Raw genomic sequence first — 17,472 nt, forward strand, 5'->3', positions numbered from 1 at the left:
GATCCATTCTGCTGCAGGAGACACGAAAATCCCGGCAGCTACAGGATGCCACCTTACAAAAGACCCTGTTGAAAAGCTGATCAAAGTCTCGAGATCCAATCACCATGGACAACGAAGGACGATCGTGCTCCCGGCCAGTGGTTATATTGGCTAACGATGGCCTCAGATGAAGAGCTGAAGGCGGGGTTCTCTATCACCGGCAATGCTATACCAAGATCTCCCACGGAGTTGTTTAGCCAACAAATGCTGTGCATGGATGCTCCATCACAAGCACGACTCAGTCATGCCGCCAACATGTCTTACTTATATTTATACGTAATATAATTGATTATACCCCGTCTATACTACAGGTTCTGATTGGTTAGCCTAATCGAAATCCACACAGGTTGGCCCAGGCTTGAGGGCAGGTTGTGGATGTCTATGCGACACTTTGCCAGGAATCGTATACAGAGTAAGGATCAACCATGCAGTGGCTGGCCAACAAACCTCGTGGATGAATAGGTAAAGGCCCAGTTTCTGCTACACCACCCGCAATACGGACACCAGAAAATTGACCTTCTGCATTCTGTGAGATATAGTTGCCATTAAGATCATTCCGCCTTAACGCTGCCGAAGATGACCACCGATGAGTCTGATCGAGTTGGAGACCCAGAATATCCTCACGAAGCTCAAAAGCCTCCTTCCGATACGAATTTGCCCGTCGCGATGGATTTTACAAACGGCACAGGCAGGAAAGGTGGCAGCATCTCCTCAGCAAATGGAGTCGATGGTCCCAGCGTGCCTGGTAGTCCGACTCCCCCATTGAGGCAGAGCAAAACTGACCACCGGTTGGAACCCCATTTACATGGGGAGTTTGCACCAGTTCATGCTCCTGCGTCATCTGAAAAGCAATCGTCGGCGTCTGAGCTGGTAGGGAGTCAACCTCCCGGCCCCTCGACGCAAACCACGAACATCGACATGACGCCCGAGAACCTAGAACGAATCTGGGAGTGGAATAGCACTGTCCCTGCAGCAATAGAACAGCGTGTTTGTGACTTGATTGAAAAGAGAGCCCAAGCCCAGCCTAATGCTCCCGCTATTTGCGCCTGGGACGGGCAGTTGACCCACGGCGAGCTGAACCAGCTTGCCACCAAGTTAGCATCGAGGCTCGTTGGCCTTGGGATTGGACCGGATACCTTCGTGCCCCTATGCTTTGAAAAGTCTATGTGGACTACCGTTGCCCTAGTTGGGGTCATCAAAGCCGGCGGTGCCTTTGTTCTACTTGATCCATCCCTTCCAGAGCAACGCCTGCAGGGCATTATCACGCAGCTCAACGCCAGCTTGGTTCTAACCTCAGCTGCTAATCATGAGATGACTTCGCGGCTGGCACAAATAGCAATCGTCCTCGAATGGAGCTTCTTCAAAGCCACCGGCTTCGACGGCATTGAGGAGACGAACCAGCAAGCCAAACCCCATCCAGCCACTCCGGATTCGCTCCTCTATGCAGTCTTTACATCAGGGAGCACTGGCGTGCCAAAGGGCGTCCTCATAACCAACACGAACGCTGCTTCGGCTCTCCACTATCAGGTAAAGAATATGGGGATCAGCGAGCATTCACGAATATTCGATTTTGCGTCATACAGCTTTGATGTGTCCGTTAGCAACGTGCTCACAGCTCTGAGTGCTGGCGGCTGCTTATGCGTCCCCAGCAACGAAGACCGCAGCAATAATCTAGAGGAAAGCATCGCATCATTGAGAGCCACTGTGCTTGATATCACCCCATCGATTGCCCACGTGCTATCCCCAGATAGGATACCTACAGTCAAGACACTTATTTTCGGAGGAGAGGCCCTGCATCTTCGGGATATCGAACCCTGGTGGGGCAAGGTTCAGATCATTCACATCTACGGGCCTTGCGAATGTACACCAACCAGCACGATTAACTACGATAACGACAGCGCCGCGAGCCCAGAAGAGGCCGTCCATATCGGAAAGGGTGTGGGACTGGTGAGCTGGATAGTTGATCCGGAAGACGATAGCATACTCCTGCCGCCAGGATGCGCCGGCGAGTTATTGCTCGAAGGCCCTCTTGTTGGTCGAGGGTATCTAAATGACCCGGCAAAGACTGCGGATGCCTTCATCGAGGACCCGGTGTGGCTGCTTCGTGGCTCGTCAACCTGTCCGGGGCGCCGTGGAAGGCTCTACAAAACGGGTGACTTGGTCCGATACACTGAAGAGGGGTACCTGCAATATGTTGGCCGGAAGCAGGCAACTCAAGTTAAGATCCGAGGTCAGCGGCTGGAGCTGGGGGAAATCGAGCACACACTTCGTAATCATGCCTGTGTAGATGAGGCCGTTGCCGTCTTGCACCGCGAAGACGGGCAGGAGTCCCGCATTGTCAGCTTCGTGACCTTGCGTGACGCTGCAGCCGAGGAGCAGCCGGAAGAAATCGAGGAGGGAGTGCGGCAGTCGCTCACGAATCAGCTATCGTGGCAACAGAGGATGCGGAAGGCTCAAGACGAGCTATATGCTCTGCTAAAGTCTCAGCTGCCGGCTTATATGGTTCCCCAGGCGATCGAAGTTCTGGACAGTATGCCTCTCAACAGGAGCGGCAAGATTGACCGGCAGATGCTCATCCAGGGCCTGAAAGGCCGGCGAACCACAGTGCGGGATGCTGATGCTGTGCGGCAGCCGACGTTGGAAGCACAGCGGCAGATGCTGGAAATTTGGGCGCGAGTCCTGGGCATTGAAGCCTCCACGATCGGGCTGGACGACAGCTTCCTTCATCTGGGCGGCAGCTCGATCTCAGCTATGAAATTGGTGACCGAGGCTCGAAGGATGGGCATGAAACTGACCGTCGCCGACATATTTCGCTATCCGGTGCTGCATGAGCTGGTCAACCAGATCCGTTATGAACCCCTGATTGACCAGGCTCCGCACTTCATTGCGCCATTTGGCCTCATAGATGCTGGCGGTGATTTGGGTGCTGTCCTTGGGGATATCTACAGTCAGTACGAGCTGGGCCATATGGATAACCGCACCAATATACTCGATGCCTATCCGTGCACACCCCTGCAAGAAGGCTTAATGTCCCTGACGTCAATGAGTCCAGGGTCTTATATCGGGCAAAATGTACTTGAATTGTCTCCTGGAATCTCAGTCGAGAAGCTGCGTGCAACATGGGAGCAAGCCGTCCGCCAGCTGCCCATTCTTCGCACCAGAATAGTCCAGCATGACCGCATTGGCCTTGTCCAGATAGTGGTCGACACGCCTATAAACTGGATTGAAGCAGATTCCTTGGACGACTATCTCGACTTCGATATCAAGCAGCCAATGGACTTGGGCCAGCCGCTTGTACGCTACGCTCTGGTCAAAGATGACACGGGAACCACCAAGTGGTTTGTGTGGACAACACACCACGCGATCTACGACGGGTGGTCGATGCCCCTCGTCTTGAACGCTGTTAACAGTATCGCGCGCGATGAGCCAATCGAACAGGGGCCGCAGTTCCAAGCTTTCATCAAATATGTCAAGGAGCAGGACGAGGAGACGGTGAAGAACTACTGGCGCCATGCTTACGATGACTGCCAGTGTACGCCCTTCCCCAGTCTCCCACCGCACATCGAGCAGCCCACGGCAGATAGATCCATTGAACATTCCTTCCCACTGTCTCAGAGCAATCACCTGGGCGTTACGCCGCCCATAATTATACGCGCTGCATGGGCCTTGCTTGTTGGTCGGATGAACAGTACGGAGGACGTCGTCTTTGGGGTCACGCTATTTGGAAGAAACGCACCGCTTGCGGGCATCGAGATGATGACGGGCCCGACCTTTGCAACGGTCCCCGTACGCGTCAAGTGGGACAACAGTGACAGGGCTACGCATTACCTGAATGCGGTGCAAGAACAGGCAACGGACATGATTGCCTATGAGCAGATAGGGCTGCACAGACTTGCCCAAGTTAGCCCTGGAGCACGACAAGCATGCATGTTCCAGACCCTGCTCGTGGTGCAGCCGCCGGATGCCAGTGGAACCTCAGACGTGTTTGGTAGGTGGAGGAACGAGCTGGATCGAGGAAGCCGCTTTGATTCATACGGCTTGATGCTTATCGTGCAACTCGGGGTGGATCAGGCAACCGTCGCAGCGTCGTTCGACTCGAGGATGATAGATCCATGGCTGGTAGACAAGCTACTGAGGCGGTTGGGGCATGTGGTCTCCCAGCTAGATCGGGCCAGTCCAGACCTGTCCCTTTCAGAGGTCGAAACAACAACGCCTGAGGACCTGCAGCAGATCTGGAGATGGAACCATGCAGTTCCAACAGCCACAGAGCAGTGTGTCCATCACATGTTTGAGCAGAGGGCTCAATCCCAGCCCAGTGCTCCTGCCGTGTGCGCGTGGGACGGGGAGTGGACATATGGTCAGCTTGATGAAGCGTCGACGCGGCTAGCACATTATCTAGCTGGCCTCGGTGTTAGACCAGGAGGGCTTGTGCCTCTCTGCTTTGAGAAGTCCCGCTGGACACCAGTGGCGATGCTGGCGGTGATGAAGGCTGGGGGAGCGTCAGTGGCCATGGACTCGACCCAGCCAGAGGAGCGCCTTCGTACAGTCGTGCAACAGACGGAGCCCGAACTGGTGCTCGTGCTGTCATCATCAGGCAACCGCGAGTTGGCGAGTCGCCTGAGCAGCCAGCCGGTTGTCGTAGTCGACGAGAGACTTCTAGACAAACTGAGCCGGACACATGCAGCCGGGGAACTTCTACCGGTGAATCCATCGGACAAGCTCTACGTCGCCTTCACGTCCGGTAGCACTGGGATGCCCAAGGGGGCTGTCATCACGCATTCCAATTTCAGCTCCGCCATCCAGCATGTGCGTGCCTCGAGTGTCAGCAGGATCGAGCACACGGCGAGGGTATACGACTTCGTCTCGTACGCGTTTGACATTTCCTGGTTCAACGTCCTGCAGTCCCTGACGAACGGCGCATGCCTATGCATCCCCTCCGAAGCTGATCGAAGCGATGACCTTGCGGGATCCATCCACCGACTACGGGCCACATTTGCCATCTTGACCCCGTCAACCGCGCGCCTCCTCCCCTCCGAGACTATTCGGCAGCTGCAGACGCTGATGCTGGCCGGCGAGGCGCTACCATCCCAGTATGCAAGACGGTGGGCTGAATTGACCCAGGTGAGAAACGGGTACGGCCCCTGCGAATGCACTCCCATCACCACCGCCGCAGCCATCGACCAGGACAGTGTCGTCGCATCCAGCATAGGCAGGGGTGTCGGCGTCAACACTTGGGTAGTACAGGTCTCCAACGACAACCACCTGGCCCCCATCGGCGATGTTGGCGAGTTGGTGCTCGAGGGGCCCCTTGTCGGCTCTGGCTATCTCGGCGATGCCAAAAAGACCGCGGCGGCCTTCATCCGGAATCCAGCCTGGCTTCAGCGCGGTGCCCCAGGCCACGCCGGCCGTCAAGGGCGCCTGTACAAGACGGGCGATCTGGTGCGGTACAGTCCCGACGGCAGCCTGGTCTTTGTCGGACGCCAGGATGCCACACAGGTCAAAATCCGCGGACAAAGAGTCGAGCTGGGAGAGGTGGAACACTACGTCCATGCCTGCATCCCATTGGCCAGACAGGTTGCTGCCGAGGTAATTGTGCCTACCGATGGCGAGGGCCAAAAAAGGCCAACACTGGCGGCATTCCTTGTGGTTGACGATGGAGGCTCATCCCCAGCGGCCCAAGTCATGAGCATTCCGGCCGACGTGGACCATGAGATTTCGAAACGTCTGCCGGTCTACATGGTTCCCACCGCGTACTTCTCGCTCAACAACTTTCCCCTCAACAGCTCTGGAAAGCTAGATCGGCGTCGTCTGCGGGAGATTGGCTCCAGCTTCACCCTCCAGCAGCTTGTCGACCTGCGAAACGCGTCCTCCCCCAGCAACAACAAGCGTGCCCCGGCTACCGAGACGGAACGTGTCCTTCAACAGATATGGGCTCGCGTGCTCAGCATTGATGCCGCTAGCATTGGCGCGGACGACAGTTTCTTGCACCTGGGTGGCGACTCCATCACAGCCATGCAGGCATCAGCGGCTGCGCGACGGTTCAACATGACCATCTCAACAGCAGACATCATGCGCAGCAAGACCATCTCCATGCTGGCGGCAGCTGCTTCCGCTTCACAGCATCAGTTGCTCGACGTGGATACTGCTGGCGCCGAGGAGGACGGCCAGCCCTTCGGCATGAGCCCCATCCAGCATCTTTATGTAGCGACACAGCCCGATCCAAAGTGGTGTTTCGACCAGAGCTTTTTGCTGAAGCCGCGCGAGCGCATCTCCCTGACCAGTTTGGCAAAGGCTATTGCGACGATTGTCGCGAGGCATCCTATGCTCCGGGCTCGCTTCGCCCAGACAAGTCCGGGTCGGTGGAAGCAGCGCGTTGTGGACGATATACATACCTCGTTCCACCTTTGCCAGGTGCTGGGCACAGCGGCCACCACTAGGTCGACGAAGGCGGGCGATATGCGTCGAAGTCGCGAAAGGCTCAACATTCAGACCGGCCCTCTTCTCGCGGCCGTGCTGTTCGACGACGCCGAAGGCCAAAGCCTGTTCATTGCAGCACATCACCTGGTCATCGACCTTGTCTCCTGGCGCATCCTACTCGAAGAGTTCGAGCTGCTTCTGACTGGACACCAACTGCCCCCAGCTCCTACGACCAGCTTCCGGACGTGGTGCTCTCTCCAAGCACAATATGCAGCCGACTACCTCGATTCCCAGGAAGCGGCATCAAGTCCAGTCCGGCCGCCGTCCTCCTCCTCCTCCTCCTCCTCGTACTGGGGCTTGGATATGCGAGACAATGTCCACGGAGCAACTGCATCAAGACAGTTTGTGCTCGATGAGGCGTCCAGCGCCGCGATTATGGGCGCCTGCAACGAGGCATTTGGCACACGACCAGTCGAGCTTATGATCGCAGCTCTCGTTCATTCTTTCTCCGTCGTCTTCGTGGACCGGCCTCCGCCCACGGTATTCAATGAGGGCCATGGCCGCGAGCCATGGGATGACCGCATTGACCTCTCTCGCACGGTGGGCTGGTTCACCACCATCTTTCCTGCGTTCACGCCAAGTAGAACAACAGCTGTGGATTTGCTGGACGCTGTACGTCATGCTAAGGACTCTGTCAGGAGCCTGCCGAAGAACGGATGGTCATACTTCACATCCATGTTCGCAGATGAGACCAAGGCTGCGACTAGTGCTGCCGGCTTCCCCGTCGAGGTCTTGCTCAACTTCGCTGGCTCTTACCAGCAGCTCGAACGAGATGGCTCATTCTTCGAGAGACTTTCGACAGCAGAGTGCCCCTCTCCTGAGTCCTGGTCGAAGCTGCGCCGTTTCGCACTATTCGAATTCAACGGCCACATGGATAAAGGTCGACTCGCCATGTCTCTCGATTATCCCAACGGCGTGCACCACAGCGATCTGATCGAGGCTTGGATGGACACGTATGAAGCTACGTTGACGCATCTGAGTACACTACTGAAGGACAGGCCATCGGAATGGACCCTATCCGACTTTCCCATGGCTTTCACGTCCTACGCGGACATGCACGAGTTCCAGTCTGTCGTGATGCCCCAACTAGGCATCACGAGTGCGCAAGAAATCGAGGACATCTACCCCTGCAGCGGCTTGCAAGAGGGACTGCTCGTTGCCCAAGGCAAATCCCCCAGCGATTATCGGGTTATGCTCAGTTTTGAAATCGCAGCCACCCAGGCCCCCGGTGACTGTGTTGACCTAGCGAGGATCGAGCGGGCTTGGGGGGCCGTCGTGCGGCGACACGCGCTCCTTCGTGCTGTGCTGGTGGACATTATGCCTGGAACCAGCAGGACAATGCATGTTATCCTGAAAAATTCTACACCTAGTATTTCCTATGACCGTGAGCTCAACGGAGACCACGAGCTGGGCTTGAAGTATGGAAAGTATGACCCCCAGCACCACTTGTCGCTCTCGAGGATCGACGAGAAGCACGTCCATCTCTGCTTCGAGCTGAGCCATGCCATTCTGGATGGGCACTCCACGGGTGTGTTGCTTCACGATTTCTGGCAAGCATACGACGGGCCACTTACCTCGGATGGTCCGTTGTACGGCGACTATATCAGATACGTCGAGACACGGCCACGGGATGCTGACCGGGAATTCTGGGTCAAGTACCTGGACGGTGTGCAACCATGCCTCTTTCCGGGCCCAGAAGCAGCAGCAAGCGAGCAGACACGGGACTTCATAGTCGCGGTGCCGGGGCTTGACGCATCTGGGATCCACGACTTCTGTTCCAAGTGGGAAGTCACAGCAGCTTCGGTCATCCAGACCGCATGGGCCCTGGTGCTGCATCACTACACGGGCAGCGCATCCCCCTGCTTTGGAAACCTGGCATCTGGTCGCCACGTGCCTGTTGACAGGGTTGGGGATATGTTCGGGCCTGTTATTAGCATGATACCCTATCGTGTGCACCTTCGCGGAGACCAGTCGGTCATTGCGACGCTGCGGGAAGCGCAAACAGGTTTTGTCAACAGCCTGTCACATCAGACTGCGCTAATGGAAATTCACGAAGCCCTTCACGTAGGCTCATCGGGGCTGTTTAACAGCATCCTGAGCTTCCAACGAGATATCAAGCAGCCCAGTCAATCAGCGGATGGACACACCATACAGGAGCGAGGCGGATACGATCCAGTAGAGGTAGATATATCCAGTACCATTAACTACGCTAAAAGGGTGAAAATACGATCAATTCTAACATTCATCACTTCTAGTACCCCATTTCCCTGAGCGTCCGTGATAACGGTACGGACGTGTCCATTGAGCTGAGCTTCAAGCCTGGTTTTATAGCAAGCGACGAGGCCGAGCGGGTTGCGAGAGCCCTGGGAGCCACTGTGCTCTCGCTCGTCCGCGATCCTGACCAGAAAGTCAGCAGTGTGAACATTTTACCAGGGGACGACTTGGAGCAGCTGTGGGCTTGGAATTCAGAGGTGCCCAGGGCAGAGGAGACGCTTGTCCACAGCCTCGTCGAAGAGCAAGCCAGACGGCGGCCAGATGCAGCAGCGGTCTCTGCATGGGACGGCGAGCTGACGTACAAGGAGCTCGACAGGTTTGCGGATCGTCTTGCGCGTCACCTCGCGTCCATGAAGGTTGGACCTGGCGCTCTGGTTCCCCTATGCTTTGAAAAATCCGTATGGACGCCTGTCGCTGCTCTCGGCGTGCTCAAGGCTGGCGCCGGGTTTGCACTGCTCAGTCCCTCACTTCCTGAGCAGCGTCTCCGGTCTATTGTCCAGCAGCTAGAAGCAGGGGTCATCTTGTCTTCAACCTCGAATTTGGATCTCAGTTCGAGGTTGTTGCAGACGGTTATCCAGGTTGGACCGGAGTCGCCTGGTGTCCTCGAGCGCACCATCACGGAGGAGCAGACTCTGCGTCCTGAGACCCCGTCCGCGCCAATGTATGCTGTCTTCACATCGGGAAGCACAGGCACGCCAAAGGGCGTGGTACTATCACATCGCAATTTCTGTTCGGCCTTGAGGCACCAGTCGCACCTCCTTGGCTTCAACGAACGTTCCCGAGTATTCGACTTTGCATCGTACGCCTTTGACATCTCAGTTCACAACATCTTCGCCACACTCGCTACAGGAGGATGCTTATGTATCCCAGAAGAGAAGGATCTGCGGGATAACATCAGCGGGTCCATGGTGGATTTCAAGGCCACGCTTGTCGATCTGACACCGTCAGTGGCGCGTCAAATAGATCCAGCTACGGTGCCTCAAATCGAGACCATAATTCTGGCTGGAGAGGCAGTCTCCATTGATGACGCGAAACGATGGTGGGGCAAGGCACGTCTTGTGAATGCCTACGGACCTGCTGAATGCAACTTCAGCACCATTAACTGGCGGCAGTCTTGCGCCGAGGAGGCCACACTTATAGGCAAAGGAGCCGGGATAGTTACTTGGATTGTTGACCCCGAAAACCATGACCTGCTGCTGCCGCCCGGATGCATTGGCGAGCTCCTCGTTGAGGGGCCCGTGGTTGGTCTCGGCTACCTAGGTGACAAGGGCAAGACTGACGCAGCGTTCATTGAGGACCCTGCATGGCTGCTCGCGGGTTCTCCAGGCAAGCACCCAGGCCGACACGGCAGACTCTACAAGACAGGCGACTTGGCACGGTATAATGCAAGTGGCGACCTGGTGTTTAGCGGCCGCAAGCAGGATACTCAAGTCAAGATCCGCGGGCAGAGGGTTGAACTAGGGGAGGTCCAGCACTGGTTCCAGAAGTACATGCCAGAGGCAACCCACGTCGTGGCCGATGTCATTAAGCTGCAAGGGGATAGCTCGCTGCTTGTTATATTCCTCCAGCTCAAGGACAAGCCAACAGAGCGAGACGAGCTTGGTACTGCCGTAAAGATCCTTCCTGTCCCACCGGAGGTGGAGGGCAAGATGGCCGAACACCTGCCAGCCTACATGATACCATCGGTTATCTTCTCCCTGTCCAGGCTCCCGATGACGGCGACGGGCAAAACTGACCGGCGACGACTGCGGCACATAGGAGCCCAGTTTACCATGGAGCAGCTTGCAGAAGTGCGGACCGCTGGATGCGGGCCCAAGCGGCAGCCTACCTGCGAAGCAGAGCAGATGATGCAGAATATCTGGGCCAAGGTTCTGAATATCGGTGCAAACACGATTGGCTTGGACGATAGCTTCTTCCGCCTGGGTGGCGACTCTATTTCGTCCATGCGCCTCGTCAGCGAGGCTCGCAAGCTTCGCATGAATGTGACGGTTGCAGACGTTTTCCGCCACGAGACCCTGGCAGCGTTGGTGCGTGGACAGGATCTGGATGGGGCAGAGACCGTTGGCCAACCTGACGAGGCGGTGCTCGTTGATTCCTGCACAAGGAAAGCTCTCCTGGAGGAGGTCGACTCCATGGACCTAGGGCTCCGCTCTGAAGACGTTGCAGACATTTGGCCTGTAACCAGCGTCCAGGAAAGGTGCTTCGTAGAGGGGATCTATCCCGTAACCTGCGTCAAAGGACACAGCGCCGTTGATGCGACGACATGCGGACGCTTTGCGAACTACATGTACCTGGATTTGAGCGCCGATATTGACGTCTCTCTCTTGGAGGAGGCCTGCAATCAGACCTTGGACAGGTTTCCCATCCTTCGTGCTTGTTTCCTGTGGCTTCGAGGGAAACTCTGGCAGGTCGTGCTCAATCAGATCAAGCATCCTTTCCGCGTGCAGGATGTCAGTGAGGACCTTGACGTAGCCCTCCGCGACTTCTGCCTCGGTGATGCTCACACGGTCTCCCCGACTCAACCTCCTCTCGCTGTAGTGCTTCTTAGACGCGAGGGGCACGGCATGCGCCTAGTGATTCGCATCTCCCATGCCCAGTATGACGGCATTTGCCTCCCTACCATTGTTCAGTCGTTCATGAACGGCAATAATGGGGCAAACCCTGCGGCCCCAACGTTCTCCACGTTCCTGTCGTATGCCTCCCGTCGACGGTCCCAGTCTCTGTCTTACTGGACAGAGCTGCTACAAGGGGCACGCCCGACTGGTCTGCACAAACAGCTTCTTGCCCAAAGAGCTCTCGAAAGGCCCCAGCTAAAGGCAATTCATCTTCGCGCAGAGACAAAGCTCCCCCGCCTTCCGAACAAGATCACCCCAGCAACTCTAGCGAGCGCTGCATGGGCGCTGCTCCTATCACGCTTGACTGGCCAAGACGACGTCGTCTACGGACACCTGGTGGCAGGCCGCAACTCGGCAATTCCAGGCGTCGAGGAGATTGTTGGGTGCTGTCTTGACTATATCCCCGTACGAGTGAAGCAGCTCACATCATCGTCTCAGACGCCAGCTGGCCTGCTGCGATCCGTTCAGGAGCAGTTCCTCGCCGTCGGGGAAGCAGACTCCCTTGGCTACAAGGAGATCATACAGAACTGCACCGACTGGCCCGCCTCCGCAGGGTCAGCCTTTTTTGAGTCGACGATCCAACACCAGAACATTGACGAGTACCCGGATATTCGAGTTCCTGGTGGCGGCGCATCGCGCGTGCAGTTTTTCCAAAACCCTCATCTCGTGCCCACGTCCATACACATGGTCTCGTACACCCAAGGCGATACGTTCTTCCTCGAGCTCGCGAGTAATACTCACATTATGGCCTTGGAGACGGCGCGTGCCATAGTCGACGGACTGGTTCGAATTGTTCGGAAACTGGACACGGACATGGACACACCACTGTCCTCGTGGACGAAGGACATTTGTTTAGTTGGCTGAGCAGGTCATTTTATCATGGCGGTGGCTTACCTGGGGGGGTAGAATCAAAGCAAATCACCATGAGTTACAGTCCAAACGTTGCCAAGCGCTGAATTGGTATATTCTTTAACTTACTTAGAACGTAGTTGATTAGCTTTCCAAAAACAGATGCCTGCTAAAGAACCCTATGCCAGGATTCTGAGAATGTTCAGGCATGGTTCACCCCTGTACGGAATACGACCGGCATCGAATGGGTTCAACACTTATTTTGTATACAGCTTCCTGCGTAAAGTGTGCCTCAGCTTGCCTATTCTATGAAAATAACCCAATGCATTTTATTTCTTATCTAATACTTTTAACATGCCTTCCTCATACTCCCCTTTCATCTTTATTCCGCACGGAATGCATATCGTAGAGAAAATTCTAATATATTTTTAATAGCATGCTGATCCTTCGGGCGGAAAAAAACAAAGTGAAGGGGTATCCTCGGGATTCAGGCTCTTAAGTAGCTCAAAAAAAGGCAAAATTAAGTAGGCCTGCATACAGATAGTAATAATATTCTTCCTTTAACTCGACCCTTCACCTGACCGCTAGCAATTTCTGTTTCGGGTCAGCTCTTTGGTGTGAGGTGATAACTAGGCGTCTTAGCACAATGCAGCAAATGAGATAAAAACCCAGGTAGCAGCTATCAACTTGCTTGCTTTACTTAATGTTTTCATAAAACTCCAAGTCCTCGCAGGTGCCTTGCCTTAGTGGTGACACCACAGGCCCCTAATAGCATCTAAGACACTGTTTGCTAATACCATTGCATAAGAACCTCTACCCAAATATACCATCTTACCGTATTACAAAGGAAGAAACAATGACTGCATTCATTCTGACTCTACCATCACTGCCGAACTTCCCTTATAACCCTTTGGGCATGAACCAATGCGTCTTGGATTACACGCACCCTCCGCTTTAACTCTTCTGTGTGTTGGGGGTCCTGCCCAGCCTCCGATGTCTGTCCCTCTACTGTGAGTGAAGCTCGCAAATCCCTAGTAATACTCGCGATCTCTTCCCGAAGCTTTTGATCGAGCTGAGCAAAAGTCCTCTCAATAAGCTCACGATAGTCACCTGTCAGTGTGTTGGCGAACTGCAAAAATAAAGCAGAGGATGAAAGATGTCGGTTCATGGCTTGCTTGCGTCTGGCATCACTGCCCGTTCCTAGAGTTCGCAGTGCATGGTTAGTACAAGAGAACGTGGTTGAGAGTAATGTGAGAATCTAGGATTCTCGATATCATACCATATTGTTCCCTGCAGGTGTTATACACCGGACGCATGACGCCCGCAATATAGGAGCTAGCGTGTCCGCCTACTGCGTCGGACTCGATTTTCCTGATCGCAGGTCAGTCATGCTCTGAGTTAGCTAGAAGCCGTGGGTGAGATACTCAGTTGCATAAATTAGGTCATCCAAGGAGCTATGGATGGCGTCCAGTATACATCTTTGCCGCGTTTCCATATTCAAGCGCAAATTTCCCAGACTCTCCGGTGCTATGTCATGGTGTTCTAACGAGCGTGGTCAGCCAAACAAAGCTTGGGTCTGTCGCCGTCCTTGAGGCTGGTTGAAACGTGGAACTCCTACCTTCAATCGAGTCACAAACGTTCTGAAACATACTAGACAGCTCCTCGTCAAGCTCATCTCTCTTCTCTTCAAGCCAACCAAGCATGGCATCCCATCTGGTGGAGAGTTGATCACTTCCCTGACCGAGGATTTCTTCGTTCCAGCAGCGATACTCTTGCTTCGCCGTTTGGTGCGTCCCATAGTTGCGACACCATGCGGCGTACGTCGAATGGTGCCACTGGCAGATCCTATAAGTACAAAATTGTACGCCATTTCATTCGTCTCTTTGACTTACAGTTGCCCACTCCCTGCTCGCGCCGACTGCATGATCTCTCCAATTGTTCCGAGAGCGGCCTGCGCTGGGGTTACTATGAAACCTCTCGGAAAAGCTAAAGGAAGGTTCGATACGGACGTATAGTTTGTACAATCAAATCATTAAACTCTCGCTCTAGACTGTTCTGCGCAAGGCGGAGGCACGATCGAGGAGAGACAATGCTCTAAAAGGCGTCAGCAATCATGCTCTCTTGACCATCACTTCAAAGCTACCAAAGCAGTTCCAAAGCTCGATGGGATAAAGAAGGAAGCGGCTGCGCGAGAAGACAGTCACCGTACCCGTTGGAGAGTCTGTTCGGCTTCATTCAAGGCACCGCGCAGGACTTCAGCCCGACTTGCAGTAACGGAATCAGAACCCGCTAATGCCCATTGAGTTAGAGAACCTAGAAGCGCGGGTACCTGATTTTGCAGAAATGATTCCGTTGCACGAAGCTGCGCATCTGCTGGAACTGACTGGCAATAGCGACGAAGCTCCGTGATACCACTGAGCTCGAGGTATCCATTGGCTTGCTCGGGATCGTTTGTACGGTGGTCTGAGTAGAGCTTGTTGCTCACGCAAAATATTCGGGCTTGGTTTCTCCAGGCACGCGATAAAGCCTCGGTTACGCGTCTATTCCGTCTTAAAATGAGGAAGCGCTTCAGTCTGACCAGCATTCGGTCAGCACAAAATCTCAACCCGTGCAACAAAAAGGGGTCGACTTACTCGAATTCCAGCGCCTCTTTCTCATCGCTTTGGTAATACCATCGTTAGAATGTTGTCCCAACCGCAATAGGTCAGGCTAACTTACCGAAGGGTAGTTTCCTCCGCAGCGAGATTTTGATTTCTGCTTCCGCTAGCTTGTCGGCGACGGGACCGCGTATGCCTGATGTTTTGTTCGAGGGCTTGAATTCGGCTGTCGAGATCGAGGATATGTCTGGCGTCACCCGCAGAGGATGTCCGTGCCGTCTCTTTAGCATCCACATCCTGGAATTGGCCCGTTAGTTCCTGTCCGATTAGGTTGGGAACGGGGAGCCTGCCTCTGAACGAGTACAAACGATCCGTATCGGTTGACCTTGTGCACATCGGCGAATGATATCACCAATCGACTGGTCTGTCGTACAACGAATGATCGTACTAACAATGAACACCTCGTCGCAACTGTGACGAAGATACCTTTCTGTTGCTCGTTCTCGAGCATAGTTCAGATCCCGAAACCCTGAACGTACGTCAGTCTCGATGTAAAATGATACGGAGCCAGAAATGCCTTACCAGGGAGGTCAGCCAGGACTAAACCAGTGCGCAGAACCGGCGATCGCAAATAGACCCTAGTCGCCGTTAGACTCGCATAAACCCACTCAGCAAACTGGGTTCTCTCTCAAACCTGATCAACTTGACGAAAGGCCATATAGCCGGCCTATCGCCGTCCCTCGAATCAGCCATGAGATTATCCAACTGCTCCATACACTCATCGGCATGGCGAGCCACAACGGTATACCGAAGACTGTCGCGCCCACCAGGACGGTGGTCTAGACCAGCCATTGCCCACTCTTCCAATGTGGTCACAATAGACTCTACCGCATCTTCTCCGTCCCTAGAAAGGAAGTCGAGATCAAGTCCGGGCTGGTTAGGGAAAAGTGAGAGCAATGTGTCCCAGGCTCTCTTGGCAGCAGCCTTGATGTGCTCTTGTTCTCTTGCGTCAACAACTTCCCGGTAGGCATCTGTGTAATACTTCCTGACGTTTGAGAGGAGCTCCTCTAGAAGCTCGCGAATCTCGGCATTATCCATGAAATCGGCTTCGACGGTATAATTTTGCGGGTGCTCCTCGTTCACACTTCGAAACTCTGTAACAACGGTGGTGCAAGCAGCTCCGTCTCCGCTCTGGGACATTGCAATCAGTACCTGAAATCATTCACCGGGCGCCGAAAAGTCGAGACTTTGACTTACCGACCGAGCCAGCCCCTCTTGATCAAGGATAGAATTGATGAGGCTACTCTTTCCTGTCGGCTTGATTAGCCTTTGATCTCCTCGCAGCCTGAGCCCACAGCTTACCCATTCCCGAGTCACCAATAAACCCAACAGTCCGCGTGGCGGGATACGCGAACCCGCTCGCTTCGAGCGTCTGTTTATACAATTCATGAAAGGCGGTCGTGGGGTCTTGAGCCAGCTCGCGCCTACTCATAACTTGCGCGAGGTCTGCGAGCTGGCCTCTCACGTTTCGCAGAGCACTCTGGAGCCGAATGTCGTAGATAGGCACCTGGGGCAGTTCCTCCTGGCGGATATTGTAGAGATAATCGTCTGATTCAGGATCGTTATCATGATCTGAATCGCTGACTTCCGAATCCCCCGAGTCCGCTACGTTCAGGTTCTGCAATTGAGCGTTCACAACGCCCAGCGGAGACGTTGGCGTCCGCGGTGGCCGTTGGGTCGGCTCCGTGGAGCGAGCAACCCCTGGACTAGGAGTGGCATTGTAGAGGTCCCGGTAGGTTGTATGATGAGTGTTTGGGGTCAGCCGGGACTCTCCTGGGCCATTGCTAGGGCTAGACTCAGAGCCATGATTTTGAGGTCTCATGGTTTCGCTCAGGCGCAAGTTCTGGAAGAGGGACTGGGTGTTTGGTGTGAGGGAGCGGTGTTCGACTTGGGGATCAAGCGAGCCATCTACGGAGGATACCGGGGTCAACCTACCTGCAGATGAGGGGCTGCAGGAGAAGGTGAACTCGGTAGAGGGTAGAACATGGTCCTGAAGAGGGTTGGATGAGGCCCTGGGGCTCCTCACGGGAGTCCTGGGACCATCCGTGGAGTCGACGTTAGCACCGTTGTCGCGCATGGTTTTGGCTTCAGTAGGTACGTATATACTCTTGATAATAGATCTTAAATCTGACTGCGGGAAGAACCTTTTTATGTGGAAATTATCTGGACAGACTAGGCTGACTTGGGTGGGGGCGCTATACAGCCCGAGCATTTCAGTGGTGAATGATGCTGCAGGTTGCCTGCGCCGCAAAAAGGAACTCGGAAGCAGTCCGCCTCGGCAGATTGCGCCATCGTATATACAACAGATATCTAATTATAAGTAATTTTGCTAAAGATTGCCAGGTACGGAAGCCAAATCTGAGAAAGGAGTCCCATGGCTGAAACAGCAATGGCATTCTACAACAGCGGCCTGGCCGAAACAGCATTCCATTACCCCCGCACATATGACTCTGATGCAGCTGAGTTATGCTGTTCGATTCCCCGCATAGGGGCAAAAATGCGGCATTGAACAGCCTGTGTCACGCGACAGTGTCCTCAACGGCTGTGCCTGGCACGGTGGC

At 54.7% G+C, this 17,472-nt stretch overlaps 2 protein-coding genes across 2 annotated transcripts; one reads left to right on the plus strand and one right to left on the minus strand.

Annotated features, from left to right (window-relative positions):
• Window positions 1-615: 615 nt before the first annotated feature.
• On the plus strand, window positions 616-12,269 carry Aud_004261 (nonribosomal peptide synthase; the record flags this gene model as incomplete). The annotated part of the gene is made up of 2 exons (XM_043289201.1): window positions 616-8,697; window positions 8,772-12,269. The coding sequence occupies 2 exons, from the start codon at window positions 616-618 to the stop codon at window positions 12,267-12,269; spliced, it is 11,580 nt and encodes a 3,859-aa protein (XP_043145136.1).
• An 868-nt stretch (window positions 12,270-13,137) lies between these two features.
• Aud_004262 (uncharacterized protein) lies at window positions 13,138-16,988 on the minus strand (the record flags this gene model as incomplete). Its single annotated transcript, XM_043289202.1, has 11 exons — window positions 13,138-13,454; window positions 13,534-13,625; window positions 13,679-13,796; window positions 13,873-14,099; window positions 14,147-14,205; window positions 14,464-14,827; window positions 14,888-14,914; window positions 14,973-15,236; window positions 15,546-16,042; window positions 16,109-16,161; window positions 16,214-16,988. The coding sequence occupies 11 exons, from the start codon at window positions 16,986-16,988 to the stop codon at window positions 13,138-13,140; spliced, it is 2,793 nt and encodes a 930-aa protein (XP_043145137.1).
• Between the last annotated feature and the right edge of the window lie 484 nt (window positions 16,989-17,472).

The sequence above is a fragment of the Aspergillus udagawae genome, assembly GCF_001078395.1.
Source record: "Aspergillus udagawae IFM 46973 DNA, scaffold_3, whole genome shotgun sequence".
Taxonomy (NCBI): Eukaryota; Fungi; Ascomycota; class Eurotiomycetes; order Eurotiales; family Aspergillaceae; genus Aspergillus; species Aspergillus udagawae.